The 21,308-nt window shown below is 40.3% G+C and overlaps 1 protein-coding gene across 1 annotated transcript in view; it reads left to right on the forward strand.

The window, feature by feature from the left end:
• pign (phosphatidylinositol glycan anchor biosynthesis, class N) overlaps positions 1-21,308 on the forward strand; it is a 201,491-nt gene that overhangs the window by 38,887 nt on the left and 141,296 nt on the right. Inside the window, exons 7-8 of the mRNA XM_051928776.1 lie at positions 3,142-3,272; positions 8,239-8,355. Of these exons, the coding sequence (XP_051784736.1) occupies positions 3,142-3,272; positions 8,239-8,355 (248 nt within the window). The remainder of the gene's footprint in view (positions 1-3,141; positions 3,273-8,238; positions 8,356-21,308) is intronic.

A 21,308-nucleotide genomic window follows, 5' to 3' on the forward strand; every position in this document is an offset into this window, starting at 1 on the left:
GATTCATATTTACTTTATAATTTGGACCCAGATGCCGGTAGTGTGGAAATTGGAGCAGTGCTATCCCAGCGACACGTAAAAGGAGAATGAGTGGTGGCCTATTACAGCCACACTCTGAGCCAAACCAGAGAGCAATTGCTGCGTAACATGGAGGGAGTCATTGGCAGTGGTAGAAGCTGTTCGTCATTTCCAACATTACCTAAGTGGGCTCCCATTCATGATGCGTGCAAACCACGCTGTACTTCAGTGGCTGTTGTCCTTTCGGGGGCCAGAAGGGCAGGTGGCTTTTTGGCGAATAGCCTCAGGCTTTCAATTTTAAAGTTGAACACTGAGAGGGTGGCAACCATCACAAAACAGACGCCTTGTCTCGAAGGCCATGTGCAGGACAAGACTTCAAGTATTTGCATGACTGGAACAAGAGCTAGAGTGGAGTGAAGGGGAGAAAATGCCCAGCTGTTTTTTGTTTGCTGTTCTTGAAAATGAGAAGTTGGTGTGCACAGCCAGAAAAAGATTCAGACTTGTGCAAAATAAAGGGCTGGCTGGAGCAGTCTGCCCAACCTACATGGAAAGAGATGGCACCAAACAATCGGGTGGTGAAGAGTTCAAATGGAACAAATTGGCTATCCATGATGAAATATTAAAGAGACAGTCTGGTGTGATCTGGCAACGGGAGAAGAACGATGGCAAATTGTGGTACCAAAGTGGCTGCAGGAAGAAGTGTTAAATAGTATGTGTGGCACTCAGGGTGTAGGGCACTATGGTTCAGAAAAAACTTTAAAGCTTCTCTCTAAGTTTTTATTGGGTGTGATGTTGCCAAGATATGGATGACTTTTGCCGGTACTATGACATATGCACTGCCAGGAAGGGTCCTACTGGTCAGTGTGTAGCGCCACTCCAGCAATATAAGTTTGGGGCACCCATGTATTGATTGGATGTGGAAGTATTGGGACTCTTTCTGAAATCTGCTCGGGGCAGCCACTTTGTGTTGGTAGCTGTGGACTATTTTACAAAGTGGCCAGAGGCATAAACGGAGAAATGTTGGCAGAGGTTCCATTAGAGGGCATCATCAGCTGATTTGGAGTACCTGTGGAACTGCACTTGGATCAAGGACATAATTTCGAAAGCCAGGTGTACTAGGCATTGTGCACACGACGTGGTATTTGGCACCAAACCTCTGCATCCATAGAGCGATATGCTAGCTGAACATTTCATCTGCACCTGACAACACAGCTAAATTTGGTCACGAACCAAGGATCAACGTGACTGGGACTGTCCTTTAACTGTATTCCTAATGGCATGTTGCTCAGAGGTTCAGAAGTTCATGTATTGCACTCCCGCATCCTAATGTTGGTGGTGGGAGCTTAAGACCCCCCACAGCCTTGGTATTTTGATTGCCCACGGACCGTATTGTAGATCCTGTTGGGCTGAAGTGGATAGAGTGCATACATTTTTTTTGCAAGCAATTGAAGGAAGCAGGGCTAACACGAGACACCGTGACATACATGCTAGAGTGAGCTCTTTTTCAGCTGGTGATTGTAGTTTTGGCCTATAGTCTGAAAGGTTCACTTAAGTTGGACAGTCCATGCGTGGGCCCTTGCCGGGTCCTAGAGAGGATTGGGGAAGTGGTCTATTGGGTGCAGTTACCTTTCGCAGTATGGAAGATGTTTCAACACCAGGGTCACTTAGCACCATATAAAAGGGGCATCACTCAGCATGCACAGGAATCTGAAGAAACATCCCAGACTTCCCCAGTGTTGCCTCACACCACTGACCTAGCACCCCAAACCATGAACAACCTGTCTGTTATAAAGACTTTATATTGTCTTCGAGTTTCTAAAGGATGGGGCAGTGTAATGGCCAGCATTGTCACTCTAGAGTTGGGCGGATTCTGGACAGGTTATTCATAGCAGGGTATTCACAGGTGTGCTGAGCTCTTTGTTCCTTTAACCCCTGGAACTTTCTTGTTATACATTTTGAAGTTTGAGAAGGCAGGTGGAGTCTCTCATGGCATTATAAATACAGACTTACAGATGATAGCGGGGAACTGAAAAAAGGGACACAACATGAGATGCTGGATGATGATCAGGAACACTGCGAGAGAGGAATAGCCAGCCTAGAGAAGTGACTGTTATTTTTACAGAGTTTGATTCTACCAGAAGAGTGTTCTAAATTATTTGTTGTGGAATAAATGTGCCTGTTAATTGGGTTTAACTTCAATTCAGTGTGCGTCTTTCCGTATATATTATAATACTAGACAAAGAGCCCGTTTCGACAACGTAAGATGAAACGGGCACGAATTTGTGTCAGCAGTGTATGAAGAACAAATGATAAGTAATGAAGAAGTTGTTTTGTAATGATTGTAGTCCGCTTTACTCATTACTGTACAGGCTTGTACTGTTAGCTGATGAATTTTCCAGGTCTATAGTATAATATTGAATGATGAATGTTCCAGTACAATATGGAATTGTAATAAGTATAAGCGCCACAAAACTGATATAGGTGTATTGAATGAATGCGTAATTGAATCAGAATGCGTAATTAGGCCTCGAGCTGTAGTCGAAGTCGCCTTTCTCTTTGAATTTTTGCGGCCGTAAATCTGCCACCTGCGATGTTGGGGTTGGATGTCGGTCTCGTAAGGTTTTTCGGGCAGCTACGCAAAAGGCGACTACGCATTCGGCTTCGGACGTGCGCAGAAGGCGACTGCGCATTCGGCTTCGGACGGACGTGAGTGAGTGAGTGAGTGAGGAGGCAGGCGAATTATGTATTAAGATTGTTTATGTGGCAGTAGCATTTCTGACAAGTGTGTTGGTACTATAATGCTCCTTAAATGAAAATGTACAAGTTGTTATCAAAATGTTTATCCCACATTCAAATATAGTATATAGAAATTTAAAACACAGTTTTAAAGTGAGACTTCTGAAACAGAGTGACTGACCTGTATAACATAATGTTGTTGTGTTCAAATTTGTATTGTAATTAAAAAAAAAAATAAATTTCAATGTTAGGGGACAAACTCTCAATTATGGATTCAGTGTACAGTAAAAGTGTTCAGTCTTTCCTGAATAAAAGTGAGGAAGAGACAAGATGAGCACACAGAAGAAATGACTGATTAAGATATATCTATTTTCTTATCTGACTCAGGGAATATATAGAAAATGTCAAAATAGTTGATGCTGCTATTAGGGAGTTTGTGTCCCTAATTGAAAACTTCTATGAAAATGATGAAAAGACGGCTTATGTTTTCACTTCAGATCATGGCATGACAGATTGGGGTAAGTACTTTCTTTTATTTATGTTTATCAAAACCATGTGTAAGTAAACTAAGCCAATAATATTTATACTGTGTTTAGTTACTTAGTATTGATAGTGGGGAAGGCATATGGCCTATTTACTTATGGGTTTAATGATAGACAAATCTCATAAGAGTAGATAATACAATGCATTTAAAATCACCCAAATAAAGCAAAGAGAAAAATTATATACCCTAAGTTCTTGTCAATAAGCCGCGGCTTATCTAAGGAAAAAAGTTGTGAAAATGAAAAAATAGAATATCGGCTTATACATAAGTCCGGCTTATACATCCATCGCGGGGGTTGCGTTCCAGAGCCACCCGCGAAATAAGAATATCCGCGAAGTAGAAACCATATGTTTATATGGTTATTTTTATATTGTCATGCTTGGGTCACAGATTTGCGCAGAAACACAGGAGGTTGTAGAGAGACAGGAACGTTATTCAAACACTGCAAACAAACATTTGTCTCTTTTTCAAAAGTTTAAACTGTGCTCCATGACAAGACAGAGATGACAGTTCTGTCTCACAATTAAAAGAATGCAAACATATCTTCCTTTTCAAAGGAGTGCAAAGCAAGCAGTCAAAAAAAAAATCAATAGGGTTTTTTGGCTTTTAAGTATGCGAAGCACCGCCGTTACAAAGCTGTTGAAGGCGGCAGCTCACACCCCCTCCGTCAGGAGCAGGGAGAGAGAGAGAGAGAGAGAGATAAAAAAAATCAATACGTGCCCTTTGAGCTTTTAAGTATGCGAAGCTCCGTGCAGCATTTCTTTCAGGAAGCAGCTGCACACAGCCCCCCTGCTCACACCCCCCTACGTCAGCGCAAGAGAGAGAGAGAGAGAGAAAGTAAGCTGGATAGCTTCTCAGCCATCTGCCAATGGCGTCCCTTGTATGAAATCAACTGGGCAAACCAACTGAGGAAGCATGTACCAGAAATTAAAAGACCCATTGTCCGCAGAAATCCGCGATATATATTTAAATATGCTTACATATAAAATCACAATTTAAATGACCGCTACGCGCTCGTGTTGACTCGGCGACGCCCAGAGCAGAAAGAACGCGCTCCGGCCGCTCCAACCGCGCCATGCGGGGAGTGAGAGAGACGGCAATATCTCACACTCTCTCCCCCCTTAAAGAAATTAAATGGGCGCGAGTGAGACCACTGACCTCCCTCCCTTCTATTAGTTATAGGTTATAGTACGTTCGGCTTATCCATGAGTCCGGCTTATCTATGATACGATTTTATTTTAAAAATTCGTATGATTTTTGGTCTCCGGCTAATACATGAGTCCGGCTTATAGACAAGAACTTAGGGTAATTGTTTTTTAAAATGTGCGGAAATATTTTGTTCATATTTAATTTGCAGGCATTATGTTACCTGATTCTTACTCCCAATTCAGTGAAATTGAGAAAGACAGCAATTAGAATGAAGTGTTAATCATTCTTGCTATGTTAAACTCAGAGTTTTATGATGATCACTTTTTAATTCATACAGTAATTAATTTTGAATGACCTGTAGAATTTTGTTTTGATGTAAATATTGCATGGTATTTTTTGCATTAAAAATGTTAGAAAAGCAAATCTCACTTTTAGATTATATTGTAGTACTTTGATTCTCTTGCATTGTCTGCCTGTACCCTTTGTTGTCTGAGCCTTAACCACATACTTCTGTAAGGTATTGTTTGGACTGGGTTGCTGAACAATCAGGACATTAGTAGAGGAGAAACCTTTGGTTAAGTTTAGGAAGTAAGCCTTAAAACAGGCTTTTTGAACTGTGAAGTTGGCAGCAGCATTGGTTCAACAAGAGATTCTTCTGTTTGTTGCACCTGTCATTTCCATCTTCATAACACCATCTTATAATGATGAATTATGATGGGCTGAAGAAAATGAAGTCATGGAATTCAGGTCATTTACAGGTTTATATATTATTTTAATTAATTATTAATACTCTTCTGCTATTTTCTACATTCAACCATTTCATTTGGGACAGTTTAAACTTTTATTGGAATTTCATTTAATATTTATATTATATCTGTTATAATTTTGAATATATTATTGTATTGTTTAGGGGTATGTTTGTTTGGGAAGGTACACTGCAGCTGGGGTGGAGGGCTTTGTAAATATTATTTTAATTGTTGTTGTACTTTTACTATTTGATGTTTATATTTCACCTTAAGTAAAACTGAGCAGAAGTCAGTCCTAGATCCCAAACGCAAAAAAGTGCTTGAGTTGTCAAGTTAAACATAATGTGTGGTGGGGGCTAGAGAGTTGTTACAACATAGCACAAAAAGAAAACTAAATGAATGAGGCTGACCTTTTCTGATACAGTTGGCTTCAGTTGGGACCCTTTCTAAACAGTAGCGATGAAAATCAAGCCATCCATGGAAAAACTGAAAATTGCTTGTGTCACATAATCCAGATGTCAGGTGTCCAGTTGTGTGCTCAGTACATCACAAATGCAGATATTTTGGCTGAAATGTTATTAAAAAAGAAAAAACATTTAAAGCTTGTTCTCATTTGAACATTCTTTCAATTATGCACCACAGCTTTTTATAAGAAAATGAAAGTTTTGCTTGTTGTAATTGGCTTTGTCATCCCTCTGAGTAATAATTGAAATACTTGTTGGAGAGCCTTGTCAAAGGCTACTTGGAGCAGCATAACAATGGAAGTTTGATCAGTTTGTCTATGCTAGCTTTATTTTACTGTACAGTACTATACAATCCCAATCACGTTTATGCCTTTATCATTAACTTTACAGCCTAATATAGAGTATAGGTATTTTTGTTATTTTTACAGTTATTAAATATCAGTTTAAATTTGTTCTTAGTGGTGTTCTTCAATGAGATATACAAGTCATTTTTCAAGGTCAGTAATATCTTTCTGTAGGCCAGAAACAGTTTTATTTGAAAAACATTTTCTAAATTTAAATGGCACTACATATATAAAACATCATATATAGGAGACTCCATTGTGCATAATAAATTCTAAAAACTTGAGTGTTGTTATAATAGTTAACACCACGCCAATAATTGGGATTCATAATATATCTGGATCAAAAGATCACTGAACAACTGTAAGTGGTTAGAAAGGCATTAATGTCTGTTACTCTGAAAATGGTAAAAAATATCTAAAGCACTGGAACTCTACCAAACCCCTAAGCAGGATGTTGCTGATGCACCATCACAAACCATTTTAATTGGTCATTCCTTATTAAGTTTGAGTGGAGTGAATGTTTAACACTGTATTTTATGTAAAGGCTCATACACTTTTTGTAAGTTGTCATACAGTTTTGTATAACATTATATGCTGCATCATTTTGCATTTTTCTCCTTTCCTTACATTTTCATTCACTTATTCATTGTAGATATATTTCAAATCAAACTCAAAGTTTTAGTTCTCACCAAACAAGAAGAGATGGGTGTCCTTCTCATCTCTTCAGCTTAATGTGTTTTGTTTGTGAATATTTGTAAAACTGTGTAATATGAACAGTCTTTTCTAAATCACTCACTCACTTACTTACTTTCCTTTGTCCTTGTGAGGATTGTATTGGCCACACAACATGCTGAACAGATTAAATCATTACATCCTCAGCTGCAAGGTTGTAGCTCCTCCTGAGGAACGGTTTGGTCCTTGTAGGTCATGCGATTGATGTAATCCCTCCAGTATGACCTAAATCTACTCCATTTGTTCTCCCCGTGCCAGATATACATCTGCCAAACCCAATGTAAAAAACGTGTTGACTTCCTTGTTACTTTCCCAAACCACTGCATCTAACACCATAATAAGGTAAAGCAGAAGTTCTGTTTTGAGGTCTTTCCATACTGTTGAGCCTCTCATCCAATCATGTAGAGCTGATCAGCAATCCACAGAAGCCTAATTTCTGATGCTTATATCCTTGAGCTCATTTCTTAATCACTTAGTTAGATGTGATTTTAATTATGTACAATACCTGCATTAAATGGTCTTGAATTAACAAATATAACCTTTGCTCCGAATACATAACTGAATGGCATATAGAATCACTCCCAAAAATTGAAATGCTTATAGCACCATCCAGAGGGAAGAGTCAAGCCTTTCCTAATTCCAGAACTGGAAAAATTACTCTGATTCTTCACATACCCATATAAGGACAGAGCTGGCAGTAAGGGTGGAATCTGCATGGTTCTTTTTTGAATCTGACAATCTGACAGAATAGCCCAGGTTTTTCTTGAAAGATTGAGAAGTACACAAAACTCATTTTTTCTTTAAAGACCAAATTCTTGTCAAAGTTCCATGATGTATATATAGAGTGTTGCACTGAGGACATCTTTGCATATGCTTGCACAAACTCTTAACTGTACAGCAGCCAGTAGGAAACAGGTCTATTCATATGTTTTCATATGTGTAAACTTCACAGTAGAAAATGGACCACGCTTAATCAAAAAGTCCGACTGTAGAGCCAATGATGTGACTATCTACCATTACTAACAGCTCATACATCCTGGCTGAGAGAGAGAGAGTGCCACTGTGCCAGTCAGGCTGTGTCACAGCTAGATTAACCAGGCCTGTAAGAAGATCTTCTTTAGTTAAGTGCTGTAACTGGTAGCTTTGACTTCAGCAACTCATGTTTGTATCTCAACTTTACCGTCTTAGGACGGGTGGTATGAGAGAGAGTAAGAGTGTTGTGAGCAATTCCTCTCCAGTGACAATGGGGGTTGATCAGAATCATTCAGGTTATGGGGGAATGTAACTGGCTGGCCCACAACCTGGCAGAGAGAGACAGCTCATAAGTAGGCTTCCTCACAGCTAAGAAATGGTGCCCTTTTGACTGTCACAAAACTAGCACTGAACCTAATCCTTAAGCTTGATAGGGGTGAGCTTTGTATTTATAGAGGAATTGCTAAAATCTGGTTTTAGTTATCGTAACTGTAGGTTAAAGTGTTAATAATTTTGGTTATTTGTTTTGACAGGAACTCATGGAGCTGGTCATCCTTCAGAAACAATGACACCTTTGGTTGCTTGGGGTGCTGGAGTCCAACAAGCCCAGCAGGTTGCAAGACAGAACTTTCCAGACAATTTACTTCAAGGTATGCTTCATATGTTTTTGATTATTTTGGGCAGAATATATTAAAAAATTAAATGTGCCAAATAACCAAAATGCCATTTTTCTAGTTGTAGACTATAATTAATTTTCTAGTATGATGAGTTGATACAATATTTATAAGGTTAACTTTGATTAGTTACAGTGATGTTTTTTCTGACATTTGTAGTTACTGTTTTTGCAGTGTTAGTAAACTTATCCCAGAGTTGTTAATCAATTTTCAGTAACTGGATACTCACTAAGTACTTACGATTTTTTCTTCTGTTTACTTGTCCTGGTAAGTATCACAATGCTGAAAGCGTAAGCAGACTTCATGGGTCATGGCCTGTGCACTACCTGTGTGAAGCACTCTGATTACATATTTCTTTAAGACAGAACTATAGACTGATGGATAAATTGAAAGCTTCGTCAGATGACTAGTTTCACTCTTCCAAGTTGCTGTCCATTACTTACACAATACTATGACTTACTAGGCTGCACTAGTCAATCTCACATTTTATTCATTCATAAGCAGGACCCAGAGAAACTTCTGGGGAGATTTTGTTGGAAAATGCACTACTTCCTACATGTTAGGCAAATATTTTTTTTTGTACTGGATGATAGATTACCTTTTAAAGCTAATAATTTATAAAAAGACTATCAAACACTGATAGAAAAAAAATTATTTATCCTTATCTGAAACTCCCATTACAAACAAGTGCTCAGTGTTTTAGAAATTATTAGGATAATTGTTAAAATCTATTAAAAAATCTAATGTGGTTGACATGTTTTTAGCCAATTGCAATAAATTGAGTTATTTTCTGAAAAGTAGTAGGGGTTTGTATTAACAAGTATTACAATGAATGCCACCTACAAGGGTAACCTGCTATACTTCACTAAACTAACTAGACGGGCTAAAGTCTGAAAAGACAGTCAATCCCATTAATCTTACTTTGCCCAAATGCCTTCACACCCTTAAACTAAATTCTCTTATGGCACTATTAGCAAGGAAAACAAGTAAATAGATAAAGGAAAATATAAATTTTACCCTTTCAAGGAACTCCCCCCACTAATCCCACAAAACTGAAGAGCCCTAATTATATTTTATAATTTAATAAATTGACAAGTTATGTGTGTCTATAATATGTAGATTAAGACAGTTTCAGATGACAGCAAAAATATCCATCTTAAATATATCAGTGGTGGTAAATTGAAGGTTTTACAAGCTTGAAAATCGGGTTGATAGAGTGAAGCCAGCTCTGTTCTTGACAAATAATACCTTAGTCTCATCGACTTATTTTTGGAGAGCTCTTTTTTGTTTGCTATGATCCTCTCTTCAGTTGCACCAGTATACTGTTAGACTCGCTGTTTGATGATTAATATTTAGATGGTGTAAAGTTGGTTGCGTTCTGCCTCCCCCACCCCCAAACTACTAATGGCTCTTAAGCCTTTTTAAAGAGCTTCCACTTCTGCCAAAATCTTTCTGAACTTTGACCTGGAAATACCTTGACAGTTTTCTTTTGACACATACCCTGAAGTTTATCATTGGCAACTATAGTATATGCTCAAAATGTTCCTACAGCATCAGAATGGTGAAACAATTACGACAGGAGAGGTAAATAGTGCAGTCAATTTTCCTATGTGGGAGTGCTGCAAAATTCTTCACCCTTAGAACCCTGTACTTTTTGTATGCAGAAATTGTTTGTTCTCATTTCTTTTTCAGCTAAAGTTCATCCTATCCATTTAGCCACCAGGCTAGTAGTGAATTTTCATGAAGCATCTGAGAGATGGTGATCTCTAATCCAGACCAGGGGCCTCATGTATAAATGGTGGTTATGCACAAAAATGTTGAGTTCGCCCATTTCCGTGCTCACTTCGAGATGTATAAAACCTAAACTTGACATAAAGCCATGCATATTTTCATGGCAGCCTCACACCGTGTGTACGCACTTTTCTGCTTGGTTTTGCAAGGGGGCAGTACCCAGCATCAAAGCAGTGCTACTGTTTCTGTGTCATTTCCCTTTCTCATTTAGATTCAGATCCATGATGCAGTTTTTATCAAATACACTGAAATGAATTGCATATTGTTTAAAAATTTAAGCCACTTGATTGTAACCATTCTGTAACAATATAATGGTGCAAAGAATGGCCAAACTATTCCAAATGCCATAGCTGCTTTAGTGCACTAAAGAGAGTATGTTGACCTGTATATTGTATTTGAGTGTGGTATCACAGCTCCACAGGTTGTGTGTAGAGTGCAGAGGATACAGCTTCCACGCTGCCTCAGGAAAGCCACTAGCATCTGGATTCCACTCAACCATGCCACAGTCTACTTGAACTTATGCCATCTGGCAAACGTTTCAGAGCCTTTGCTGCACGGACCTCGAGGCTCAGAAACCATTTCATCCCAAGATCTATAAATGCACTCAATCAGTCTATCAAGTGCTCCTGGTAGAATTGTTTGTACTTACAATTACCTCACTGTAAACTTGCGCTACAATTGTAATATTGCACAAGCTGAGCCAATTTATGAACCATTTGCACTTTCTGCATTATATGTACAGTTAAATCCATAAATATTTGGACAGAGACAACTTTTTTATAATTTTGGTTCTGTACATTACCACAATGAATTTTAAATGAAACAACTCGGATGCAGTTGAAGTGCAGACTTTCAGCTTTAATTCAGTGGGTGAACAAAACGATTAAATAAAAATGTGAGGCAACTAAAGCATTATTTAACATAATCCCTTCATTTCAGGGGCTCAGAAGTAATTGGACAAATTAAATAACTGGAAATAAAATGTTCATTTCTAATACTTGGTTGAAAACCCTTTGCTGGCAATGACAGCCTGAAGTCTTGAACTCATGGACATCACCAGATACTGAGTTTCCTCCTTTTTAATGCTCTGCCAGGCCTTTACTGCAGTGGCTTTCAGTTGCTGTTTGTTTGTGGGCCTTTCTGTCTGAAGTTTAGTCTTCCACAAGTGAAATGCATGCTGAATTGGGGTAAGATCAGGTGACTGACTTGGTCATTCAAGAATTTTCCACTTCTTTGCTTTAATAAACTCCTGGGTTGCTTTGGCTGTATGTTTTGGGTCATTGTCCATCTGTATCATGAAATGCCGCCCAATCAATTTTACTGCATTTATCTGGATTTGAGCAGACAGTATGTCTCTGAACACCTCAGAAATCATTCGGCTGCTTCTGTCCTGTGTCACATCATTAGTAAGCACTAGTGTCCCGGTGCCACTGGCAGCCATGCACCTCCAAGCCATCACACTGCCTCCAACGTGTTTTACAGATGATGTGCTATGCTTTGAATAATGAGCTGTTCCACGCCTTCTCCATACTTTTTTCTTGCCATCATTCTGGTAGAGGTTGATCTTGGTTTCATCTGTCCAAAGAATGTTTTTCCAGAACTGTGCTGGCTTTTTTAGATGTTCTTTAGCAAAGTCCAATCTAGCCTTTCTATTCTTGAGGCTTATGAGTGGCTTGTACCTTGCAGTGCACCCTCTGTATTTACTTTCATGCAGTCTTCTCTTTATGGTAGACTTGGATATCGATATGCCTACCCCCTGCAGAGTGTTGTTCACTTGGTTGGCTGCTGTGAAGGGGTTTCTCTTCACCATGGAAATGATTCTGCGATCATCCACCACTGTTGTCTTCCATGGACGTCCAGGTCTTTTTGCGTTGCTGAGTTCACCAGTGCTTGCTTTCTTTCTCAGGATGTACTAAACTGTAGATTTTGCCACTCGTAATATTGTACCAATTTCTCAGATGGGTTTTTTCTGTTTTCACAGCTTAAGGATGGCTTCTTTCACCTGCATGGAGAGCTCCTTTGACTGCATGTTGTCTGTTCACAGCAAAATCTTCCACATGCAAGCACCACACTTCAAATCCACTCCAGGGGCCTCATGTATAACGCCGTGCGTAGAACTCACACTATAACATGGCGTAAGCACAAAAGCGGGAATGTGCGTACGCACAGAAAAATCCAGATGCAGGAATCTGTACGTATGCAAACTTTCACGTTCTTCCACTACATAAATCCTGATCAGCATGAAAAGTAACGCACGTGCAAGCGCCTTCTGTCCCACCTCCGCTCCTCCCAGAATTACGCCTCTTTGAATATGCAAATCGATATAAATAGCCTTCTGAGAAAAGACAATGGGAAAAGCACGGGGGAAATATAAGAATTTCAGCAAATACCAAGTGGAGGCAAAGGAAAAACGTACTATTTGTTGGTTTAAACAGTGGTATAATCAACAAAAGGAAGTTGATCAAGTTACAGAGTGTCGGAGAAACTCGAAAGCTCAATTTCACAAAGTCGCACAGTGCCCGAAATAAAAAAGAAATTACATATCAAAGTCGCCATGAAAAGGCAAGTCGTAGCCCACCGTCTGAGTGTCATATGAAAGCTTATTAGGGTACAGACAAAAAAATAGGCACACAGTGGGGAAAAAAGCACGAAATGTCAACTTTAATCTCGAAATTTCCACTTTAATCACGTAGTTTATTTTGCCATTAAAGTAGAACATCATAAACTTCATCTTAAAATCGTTTAATTTACTAGTTTCTCAAATCCCTTTGTAACTAAAGTAGGACGTTAAATGCTTTGTTCTGTATTTGATCTTCTTTGTGCTCTGTGTGTGAATCACTACCTGCTTCTTAAACGGGCTTTCTCTTTCTCCGACAGGACACATAATCCATTACATTCATGATATTACAGCTCTCTGAATAATTAAAATACTGAGATGTATACGTGATATCTTTTTCATGATGATAGGAGTTAAAGCATGTTATTAAACATGGGAACACGGTGGCCCAGTGCTTGTTCATGTCTCACGCAAGAGGCTTGCTGCGCCATGCGCGACCTTCAATGAAATAATTTATTATATTTATTCCTGTCCTTACTTTTCTTTCTCCAAATACCCAATCGCCACACAATCAGCTATGTAATAGACGTGAAGCCATTTGTAAGCTTAGAACGCCGATTCTTCAAAACTTCGTAGTACATGTTTAATTATTCTATCCGTCTATCTTTCCAGTGTTGCGTCAGCACAAGAATACAACGCAATGCAGGAACAATCCATGAACTAGCCAGCGCTGTGGCGCCATGTCCTCACATGTTTAATTATTAACAATACAGATTATTTAAATGAAGTTAAAGTTTTATCTGTATAATATAATCAACATATTTTGCTGCATTTCATCTTAAAAATGAATACCATCATCATCAGTAAATGCGTGCTTTATAAAGTGGCGCAGGTTGTGCAATATTATAACTGTAGTGCAAGTTTACAGTGAGGTAATTGTACTTATAAGTAAACAGTTCTACAAGGAGCACTTGATGGACTGATTGAGTGCGTTTAGAGTTCTTGGGATGAAACTTTTTGTAAACCGCGAAGTCCGTACTGGGAAGTCTCTAAAGTGTTTTGCCGTGGCCGAGTCAGCGTCTGCTTCATGCTGTATACCGATAATTCTCTTTCCAATCAGCTGCTGCTGTGATTCCCCACTCAGATACAGTGATATAAATACTCCGAGTGGTGCAGTGAGAGTAATATGGAAAAAGATGATCTGCTGTGGCAACCCTTAACGGGAGCAGCTGAAAGAAGAAGAAGATGCAGTGAGAGTAACAACGCTAAAGCAGTTATGGTATTTGGAATACTATGGCTATTCCCTGGACCATTATATTGCTGCAGGTTAATTACAATCAGATGCATTACACTAATAAATAATATGCAGTAAGTTTCAGTGTATTTATAAAGCCGCGTCAGGAATGTGGAGCTAAGAAAGAAAGGGTGACCACACAGGAACAGTAGCACTGCTTTGACGCTGGGTGCCGCCAGTCTGCAAAACCGAGCGGAGAAATTGCGTACGCCAAGGTATGAGGTACCGTGGAAATGTGCGTGGCTTTACGGGAAGTTTAGGTTTTATACATCGCGATTTGAGCGTGGAAACGTTCGTACGCAACATTTCTGTGCGTACGCACTGTTTATACATGAGGCCCCAGGCCTTTTATCTGCTTAATTGATAATGACATAACGACGGACTTGCCCACACCTGCCCATGAAATAGCCTTTGAGTCAATTGTCCAATTACTTTTGAGCCCCTGAAATGAAGGGATTGTGTTAAAATAATGCTTTAGTTGCCTCACATTTTTATGCAATCGTTTTGTTCACCCCACTGAATTAAAGTTGAAAGTCTGCACTTCAGCTGCATCTCAGTTGTTTCATTTAAAATTCATTGTGGTAATGTACAGAACCAAAATTATAAAAAAGTTGTCTCTGTCCAAATATTTATGGACCTAACTGTACATGCATATTGTACTTATGCTTTCATATTGTTTATTTTTCATTGAGTTTTTTTTATCATTATTATTTTAATTATTTGTTTTATCATTTTATTGGAAAATAAGTTTATGGAGGAGTTGCATATTGAATCTCATTGTACCATACAATTACAATAAAGAAATTCTATTCATTATAAGAAAGCACTATTTAAAGATGATTATGACTGGCTTCTAAGTCGATTTAGATTTCCAAGAGATATCCTTTTGGAGCTGTGTGCTGTTAGAATACTAGGACGTATACTTCATATCATTTTCATGATGAAATGTATTGAAATATGTGCATTATATTTTACAGATGAATTGCTAACTTAATTTAAATAATGCATACTGTTAATAATTAAAAATGTGTGGGTACGGTGGTGTAGCAGTAACGATGAGTTGGCGTCCCATCCAGGGATTGTTCCTGCCTTATTTCTGTATGCTTGGTGGGACTGGCGTGACCCTGAATGAATGGATGGATGGATGGAATAATTAAACATGCATAATGAAGATTTTTCAGTGTTCCTTAAAATTTTGGAAGAATTGCCGTTCTAAATTTACAGCTGGTTTTTCGGGGGTGGTGGGGGGGTTATGGTTGGGGGTATGACACATAGAATATGAAGCATTTAATGTGCAACCTTAGTTACACATCAATTTAAACCTCAATTTTAAAATGAAATTTACAAAGTTCTACTTTAATGACAAAATAAACTATGAGATTAAAGTGGACATTTCGAGATTAAAGTTGACATTTTGACTTTAATCTTGACATAGACCTTTTTTTTCTTCACTGTGTCCCTTTTTTTCCCCTCTGTGGCCCTAATACACTTCCATATAACACTCCGACACTCACCTTTCCACATCGACTTTGACATCTGACTACTTTTTTTTATTTCGGGCACTGTGTGAGTTTCTGAATTTAAACTTTTGAGTTCCACTCTTATCAATTTCCTTCTGTTGCTCATTCATGCCACTGCCTAAGTGTGAGACCCTGTGCATTGGGTATTGGCACCAAGCTACATTTTGGGCTCTTGTGTGTCATGTACCAAGTGTATCGATGGTGAGATCAGAGAGATACAGAAACAAAATTATAGAACTGAAGAAAAACAAGTGCTGTTTATTAACAGATGCTACAAACAAAAATCAAAAATGATACTGTGTCATTAAATAAAACCTTAGTCCTAATGACACACCCAGAGAAAAAATGATGAAAATCAACAAAAAGCAAATATTTACAAAAATACTGTTCTTTCCTCTTACACCACTCAAAAATTAGGAAAAGAAAAGAAAAGTTTAAGCTCTTACTCAAAAATAAAAAGAAATATCTTCTTCCTCCCACCAACACACAATAATCTAGAAAAAAGAAAAACTTTATACAAAAACAAATGTTTTTCCTTTGCCTCAGTTAAACAGTCAGGAAAAAGAAATCATACAGTATTTACATTAAAGAAAAATAAATAAATACGGTTAAAGTCTTTAAGCTCTTACTCAAAAATAAAAAGAAATATCTTCTTCCTCCCACCAACACACAATAATCTAGAAAAAAGAAAAACTTTATACAAAAACAAATGTTTTTCCTTTGCCTCAGTTAAACAGTCAGGAAAAAGAAATCATACAGTATTTACATTAAAGAAAAAAAAATAAATACGGTTAAAGTCTTTAAGCTCTTACTCAAAAATAAAAAGAAATATCTTCTTCCTCCCACCAACACACAATAATCTAGAAAAAAGAAAAACTTTATACAAAAACAAATGTTTTTCCTTTGCCTCAGTTAAACAGTCAGGAAAAAGAAATCATACAGTATTTACATTAAAGAAAAAAAAATAAATACGGTTAAAGTCTCCCTATCAGTATGCATGGGCTTTAGCTCATGCTCACCACTCCACATTCACACTTTGGTTTTCTGAAGGTTCGTCAGATACCCAACCCAGCCAGAAGACAACCTCTAGTGTCCATTTACCAGTTTTGTGGCACCCAATCCCCACTGACATCCTCTTGTTCCCCAATCAGGGAGCATGCAGTGATGCTGCTCACACTGTGCTGACCACCCCTCCAGGAATTCTTCCATTTCATGAGACAATTGCCAGCGTGCAGTCCGTAAGGAGCTGCCTCTCTCTTCCACCCTCCCACGTGCCATTGCACTCTTTCCGGTTAGTACAATTTTAAATGCTTCTCTGGGACTTTGCTAAACATGCATGATCGGCTTCTTTTTAACAAGTTTGCGTGCCATGGACATGCAAGATCTGAATCAGTGAAAATCCATGTCTCTTCTGAAGATACGACACACATCCCCCTCCCTCAAGGTAAGTGTGCCCATGATCGCAATAACTATTAAAAAAAATAAAATAAATAATAAGGCTATAAATTGCTATACTGCTCTAGTGTGGCGTGTTGCACCACATTAACCCACCACATTGTAAGTTTTTCCTTGCCACCACTTCACTGAGTAGGACCTCCACTTCACGATCGAGGAAATTCTTCTTTTTTTTATACATGCTTTTACCATTGTCTTTTAACAAAACACAGAGCAGAAGGGGCTATTTATATTGCTTTGCATATTCAAACATGTGAAATTCTGGGAGAAGTCAGCGTGGGGTTTTAGGTACATGCATGTGTGTTAAAGTTCACGTTGGTTGGGATTTATAAAGGGGAAGTGCATGGAAAATAAATAAATAATAAGGCTATAAATTGCTATACTGCTCTAGTGTGGCGTGTTGCACCACATTAACCCACCACATTGTAAGTTTTTCCTTGCCACCACTTCACTGAGTAGGACCTCCACTTCACGATCGAGGAAATTCTTCTTTTTTTTATACACGCTTTTACCATTGTCTTTTAACAAAACACAGAGCAGAAGGGGCTATTTATATTGCTTTGCATATTCAAACATGTGAAATTCTGGGAGAAGTCAGCGTGGGGTTTTAGGTACCGGTACATGCATGTGTGTTAAAGTTCACGTTGGTTGGGATTTATAAAGGGGAAGTGCATGGAAAATTGCTTACGCACAGTTTTATGCATCTGAATTTTTTTTCCCATATACACATTTCTGTTTTATATGGCGTTATACATGAGGCCTCTGATCTTCTAGCGTACAGTGCAGATCTTCTGGGTTTCTGCATTAAACAAGAAATAGAAAAACACTTTCTGTTTTAAAAGGTAGTTGACTACAACCATTAGAATGGTCTTCCTGGTGTTGGCAGATGACAAGGGATTCATGAGAGCCACACTCGACATCTCCCAAGGTATAGACACAATAGTGGATTGTAGTTCTCCAGACAGTTTTCCAGGTAGGATCTTGGGTTGCTTGCAGGTGGTAACAAGGCAAATTAGAGGGCTGCCTTAAGTTGTTCAAAAGCGTTGATAATCCCTCCATAATAGACTAAAATCTGGTCCACAGTTGATCTGATGCTGCCAATATTGACTGTGCTTCCCCAAGACTCTGAAATTACATTTAAATAAATCATCAATTAGAGTAGAGCTGTGAGGTTTCTGCATTAATCACTTACCTTAGTACTAGCTTTAAGTGCAAAAATACTTCATCCATCCATCCATTCTCTTCCGCTTATCCGAGGTCAGGTCGCGAGAGCCTGCATTACTGCGGATGCCGCACCGATCGGCCTGTCGATCTCACGCTCCATTCTTCCCTCACTTGTGAACAAGACCCCTAGATACTTGAACTCCTCCACTTGGGGCAGGATCTCGCTACCAACCCTGAGAGGGCACGCCACCCTTTTCCGGCTGAGGACCATGGTCTCGGATTTGGAGGTGCTGATTCCCATCCCAGCCAATTAACATTCGGCTGCGAACCGATCCAGAGAGATCTGAAGATCACGGCCTGATGAAGCAAACAGGACAACATCATCTGCAGAAAGCAGTGACCCAATCCTGAGTCCACCAAACCGGACCCCCTCAACGCCCTGGCTGCACCTAGAAATTCTGTCCATAAAAGTTATGAACAGAATTGGTGACAAAGGGCAGCCCTGGCGGAGTCTCTCACTGGAAACGGGTTCGACTTACTGCCGGCAATGCGGACCAAGCTCTGGCACCGATCGTACAGGGACCGAACAGCCCTTATCAGGGGGTCCGGTACCCCATACTCTCGGAGCACCCCCCACAGGATTCCCCGAGGGACACGGTCGAATGCCTTTTCCAAGTCCACAAAACACATGTAAACTGGTTGGGCAAACTCCCATGCACCCTCCAGGACCCTGCTAAGGGTGTAGAGCTGGTCCACTGTTCTGCGACCAGGACGAAAACCACACTGTTCCTCCTGAATCCGAGGCTCGACTATCCGACAGACCCTCCTCTCCAGAACCCCCGAATAGACTTTTCCAGAGAGGCTGAGGAGTGTTATTCCTCTGTAGTTGGAACACACCCTCTGATCCCCCTTCTTAAAGAGGGAGACCACCACCCTGGTCTGCCAATCCAGAGGCACTGTCCCTGTTGTCCATGCGATGTTGCAGAGACGTGTCAACCGAGACAGCCCTACAACATCCAGAGCCTTGAGGAACTCCGGGCGTATCTCATCCACCCCCGGGGCCCTGCCACCAAGGAGTTTTTGACCACCTCGGTGACCTCAGTCCCAGAGATGGGGGAGCCCACCTCCGAGTCCCTAGGCTGTGCTTCCTCATTGGAAGGCATGTTAATGGGATTGAGGAGGTCTTCGAAGTACTCCCCCCATCGACCCACAACGTCCCGAGTCGAGGTCAGCAGTGCACCATCCCCACCATATACAGTGTTGACACTGCACTGCTTCCCCCTCCTGAGACGCCGGATGGTGGACCAGAATCTCCACGAAGCCGTCCGAAAGTCGTTCTCCATGGTCTCCCCAAACTCCTCCCATGCCCGAGTTTTTGCCTCAGCAACCACCAAAGCCGCATTCCGCTTGGCCTGCCGGTACCTATCAGCTGCCTCCAGAGTCCCACAGGACAAAAGGGTCCTGTAGGATTCCTTCTTCAGCTTGACGGCATCCTTCACCGCCGGTGTCCACCAACGGGTTCGGGGATTGCCGCCACGACAGGCACCGACCACCTTACGGCCACAGCTCCGGTCAGCAGCCTCAACAATAGAGGGCACGGAACATGGGCCCATTCGGACTCAATGAACAGGCTCCAAGTCGGGGGGCAATAAGTCTACCACTCTGGAGTTGCCCCCGGTGAGAGGCGCCGAGCGGGTGTGGGTATAGAGTCCAGCCACTCTCAAGGAGATTGGTTCCAGAGTCCAAGCTGTGCGTCGAGGCGAGTCCGACTATATCTAGCCGGAACCTCTCGACCTCACGCACAAGCTCAGGCTCCTTCCCCTTCAGAGAGGTGACATTCCACGTCCCAAGATCCAGCTTCTGTAGCCGAGGATCGGACCGCCAAAGTCCCCGCCTTCGGCCACCACCCAACTCACACTGCACCTGACCTCCCTGGCCCCTCCCATAGGTGGTGAGCCCATGGGAAGGGGGACCCATGTTGCCTCTTCGGGCTGTGCCCGGCCGAGCCCCATGGGTGCAGGCCCGGCCACCAGGCGCTCGTCATCGAGCCCCACCTCCAGGCCTGGCTCCAGAGGGGGGCCCCAGTGACCCGTGTCCGGGCTAAGGGAAAACGCCGTCCAAAGTTTTCATTCATCATAGAAGGTTTAACTGCTCTTTGTCTCATCCCTCACCTAGGACCGGTTTGCCTTGGGTGGCCCTACCAGGGGCATAAAGCCCCGGACAACAGAGCTCCTAAGATCATTGGGACACGCAAACCCCTCCACCACGATAAGGTGGTGGTTAAAGGGGGGGCAAAAATACTTTTATTATCTTTAGTTGAAGAGTTGGAAAAAAAGCATATTGGCAGCAAAAAAAATTAAGTTGTAAACTATTTTATGTAAAACATAAATTAAAAAATTAGAGGTACAGAGCATTTTCTGAAGTCAAAATGTGCTTTTTAAAGAAGTACATGTCAGACAAGCCTCCGAAGCATTCTTGTAGTTAACAAAACTGCCAAGTTATCACAATAAATTCATTAGTTTTCAGAAATGTCAAATTTATAGGTTCTCTGGATGACAACAAAGATTGTAGTGTCAAGTAAATTGAAGTATCCAAAAATAAATTAGTGGCTTTGTATCCCGTGATATTTTTCATGTGTAGTAGGTGTGAGAAGTACCTGCTGCAATAGCCTCTACAAGTACTGTCTGTCTGCAAGAAATAACTCTGAATCCCCCAACTGACTGATTTTGTTGAGATCTGGCACAGTTACTCTTAAAAGAAATTTGTCGAGACAGTACAATTTTTTTAAAAGAGAAACATTCTCTGTGACTTAAACTGTGAATTAAGTTACCATTTCAATTTTAAATATACACCAGTTTGTATGTCTTCTTACAGTGCATCCGGAAAGTATTCACAGCGCATCACTTTTTCCACATTTTGTTATGTTACAGCCTTATTCCAAAATGGATTAAATTCATTTTTTCCCTCAGAATTCTACACACAACACCCCATAATGACAACATGAAAAAAGTTTACTTGAGATTTTTGCGAATTTATTAAAAATAAAAAAATTGAGAAAGCACATGTACATAAGTATTCACAGCCTTTGCCATGAAGCTCAACATTTAGCTCAGGTGCATCCTGTTTCCCTTGATCATCCTTGAGATGT

Source organism: Erpetoichthys calabaricus, chromosome 6 (assembly GCF_900747795.2).
Source record: "Erpetoichthys calabaricus chromosome 6, fErpCal1.3, whole genome shotgun sequence".
Classification (NCBI taxonomy): domain Eukaryota; kingdom Metazoa; phylum Chordata; class Cladistia; order Polypteriformes; family Polypteridae; genus Erpetoichthys; species Erpetoichthys calabaricus.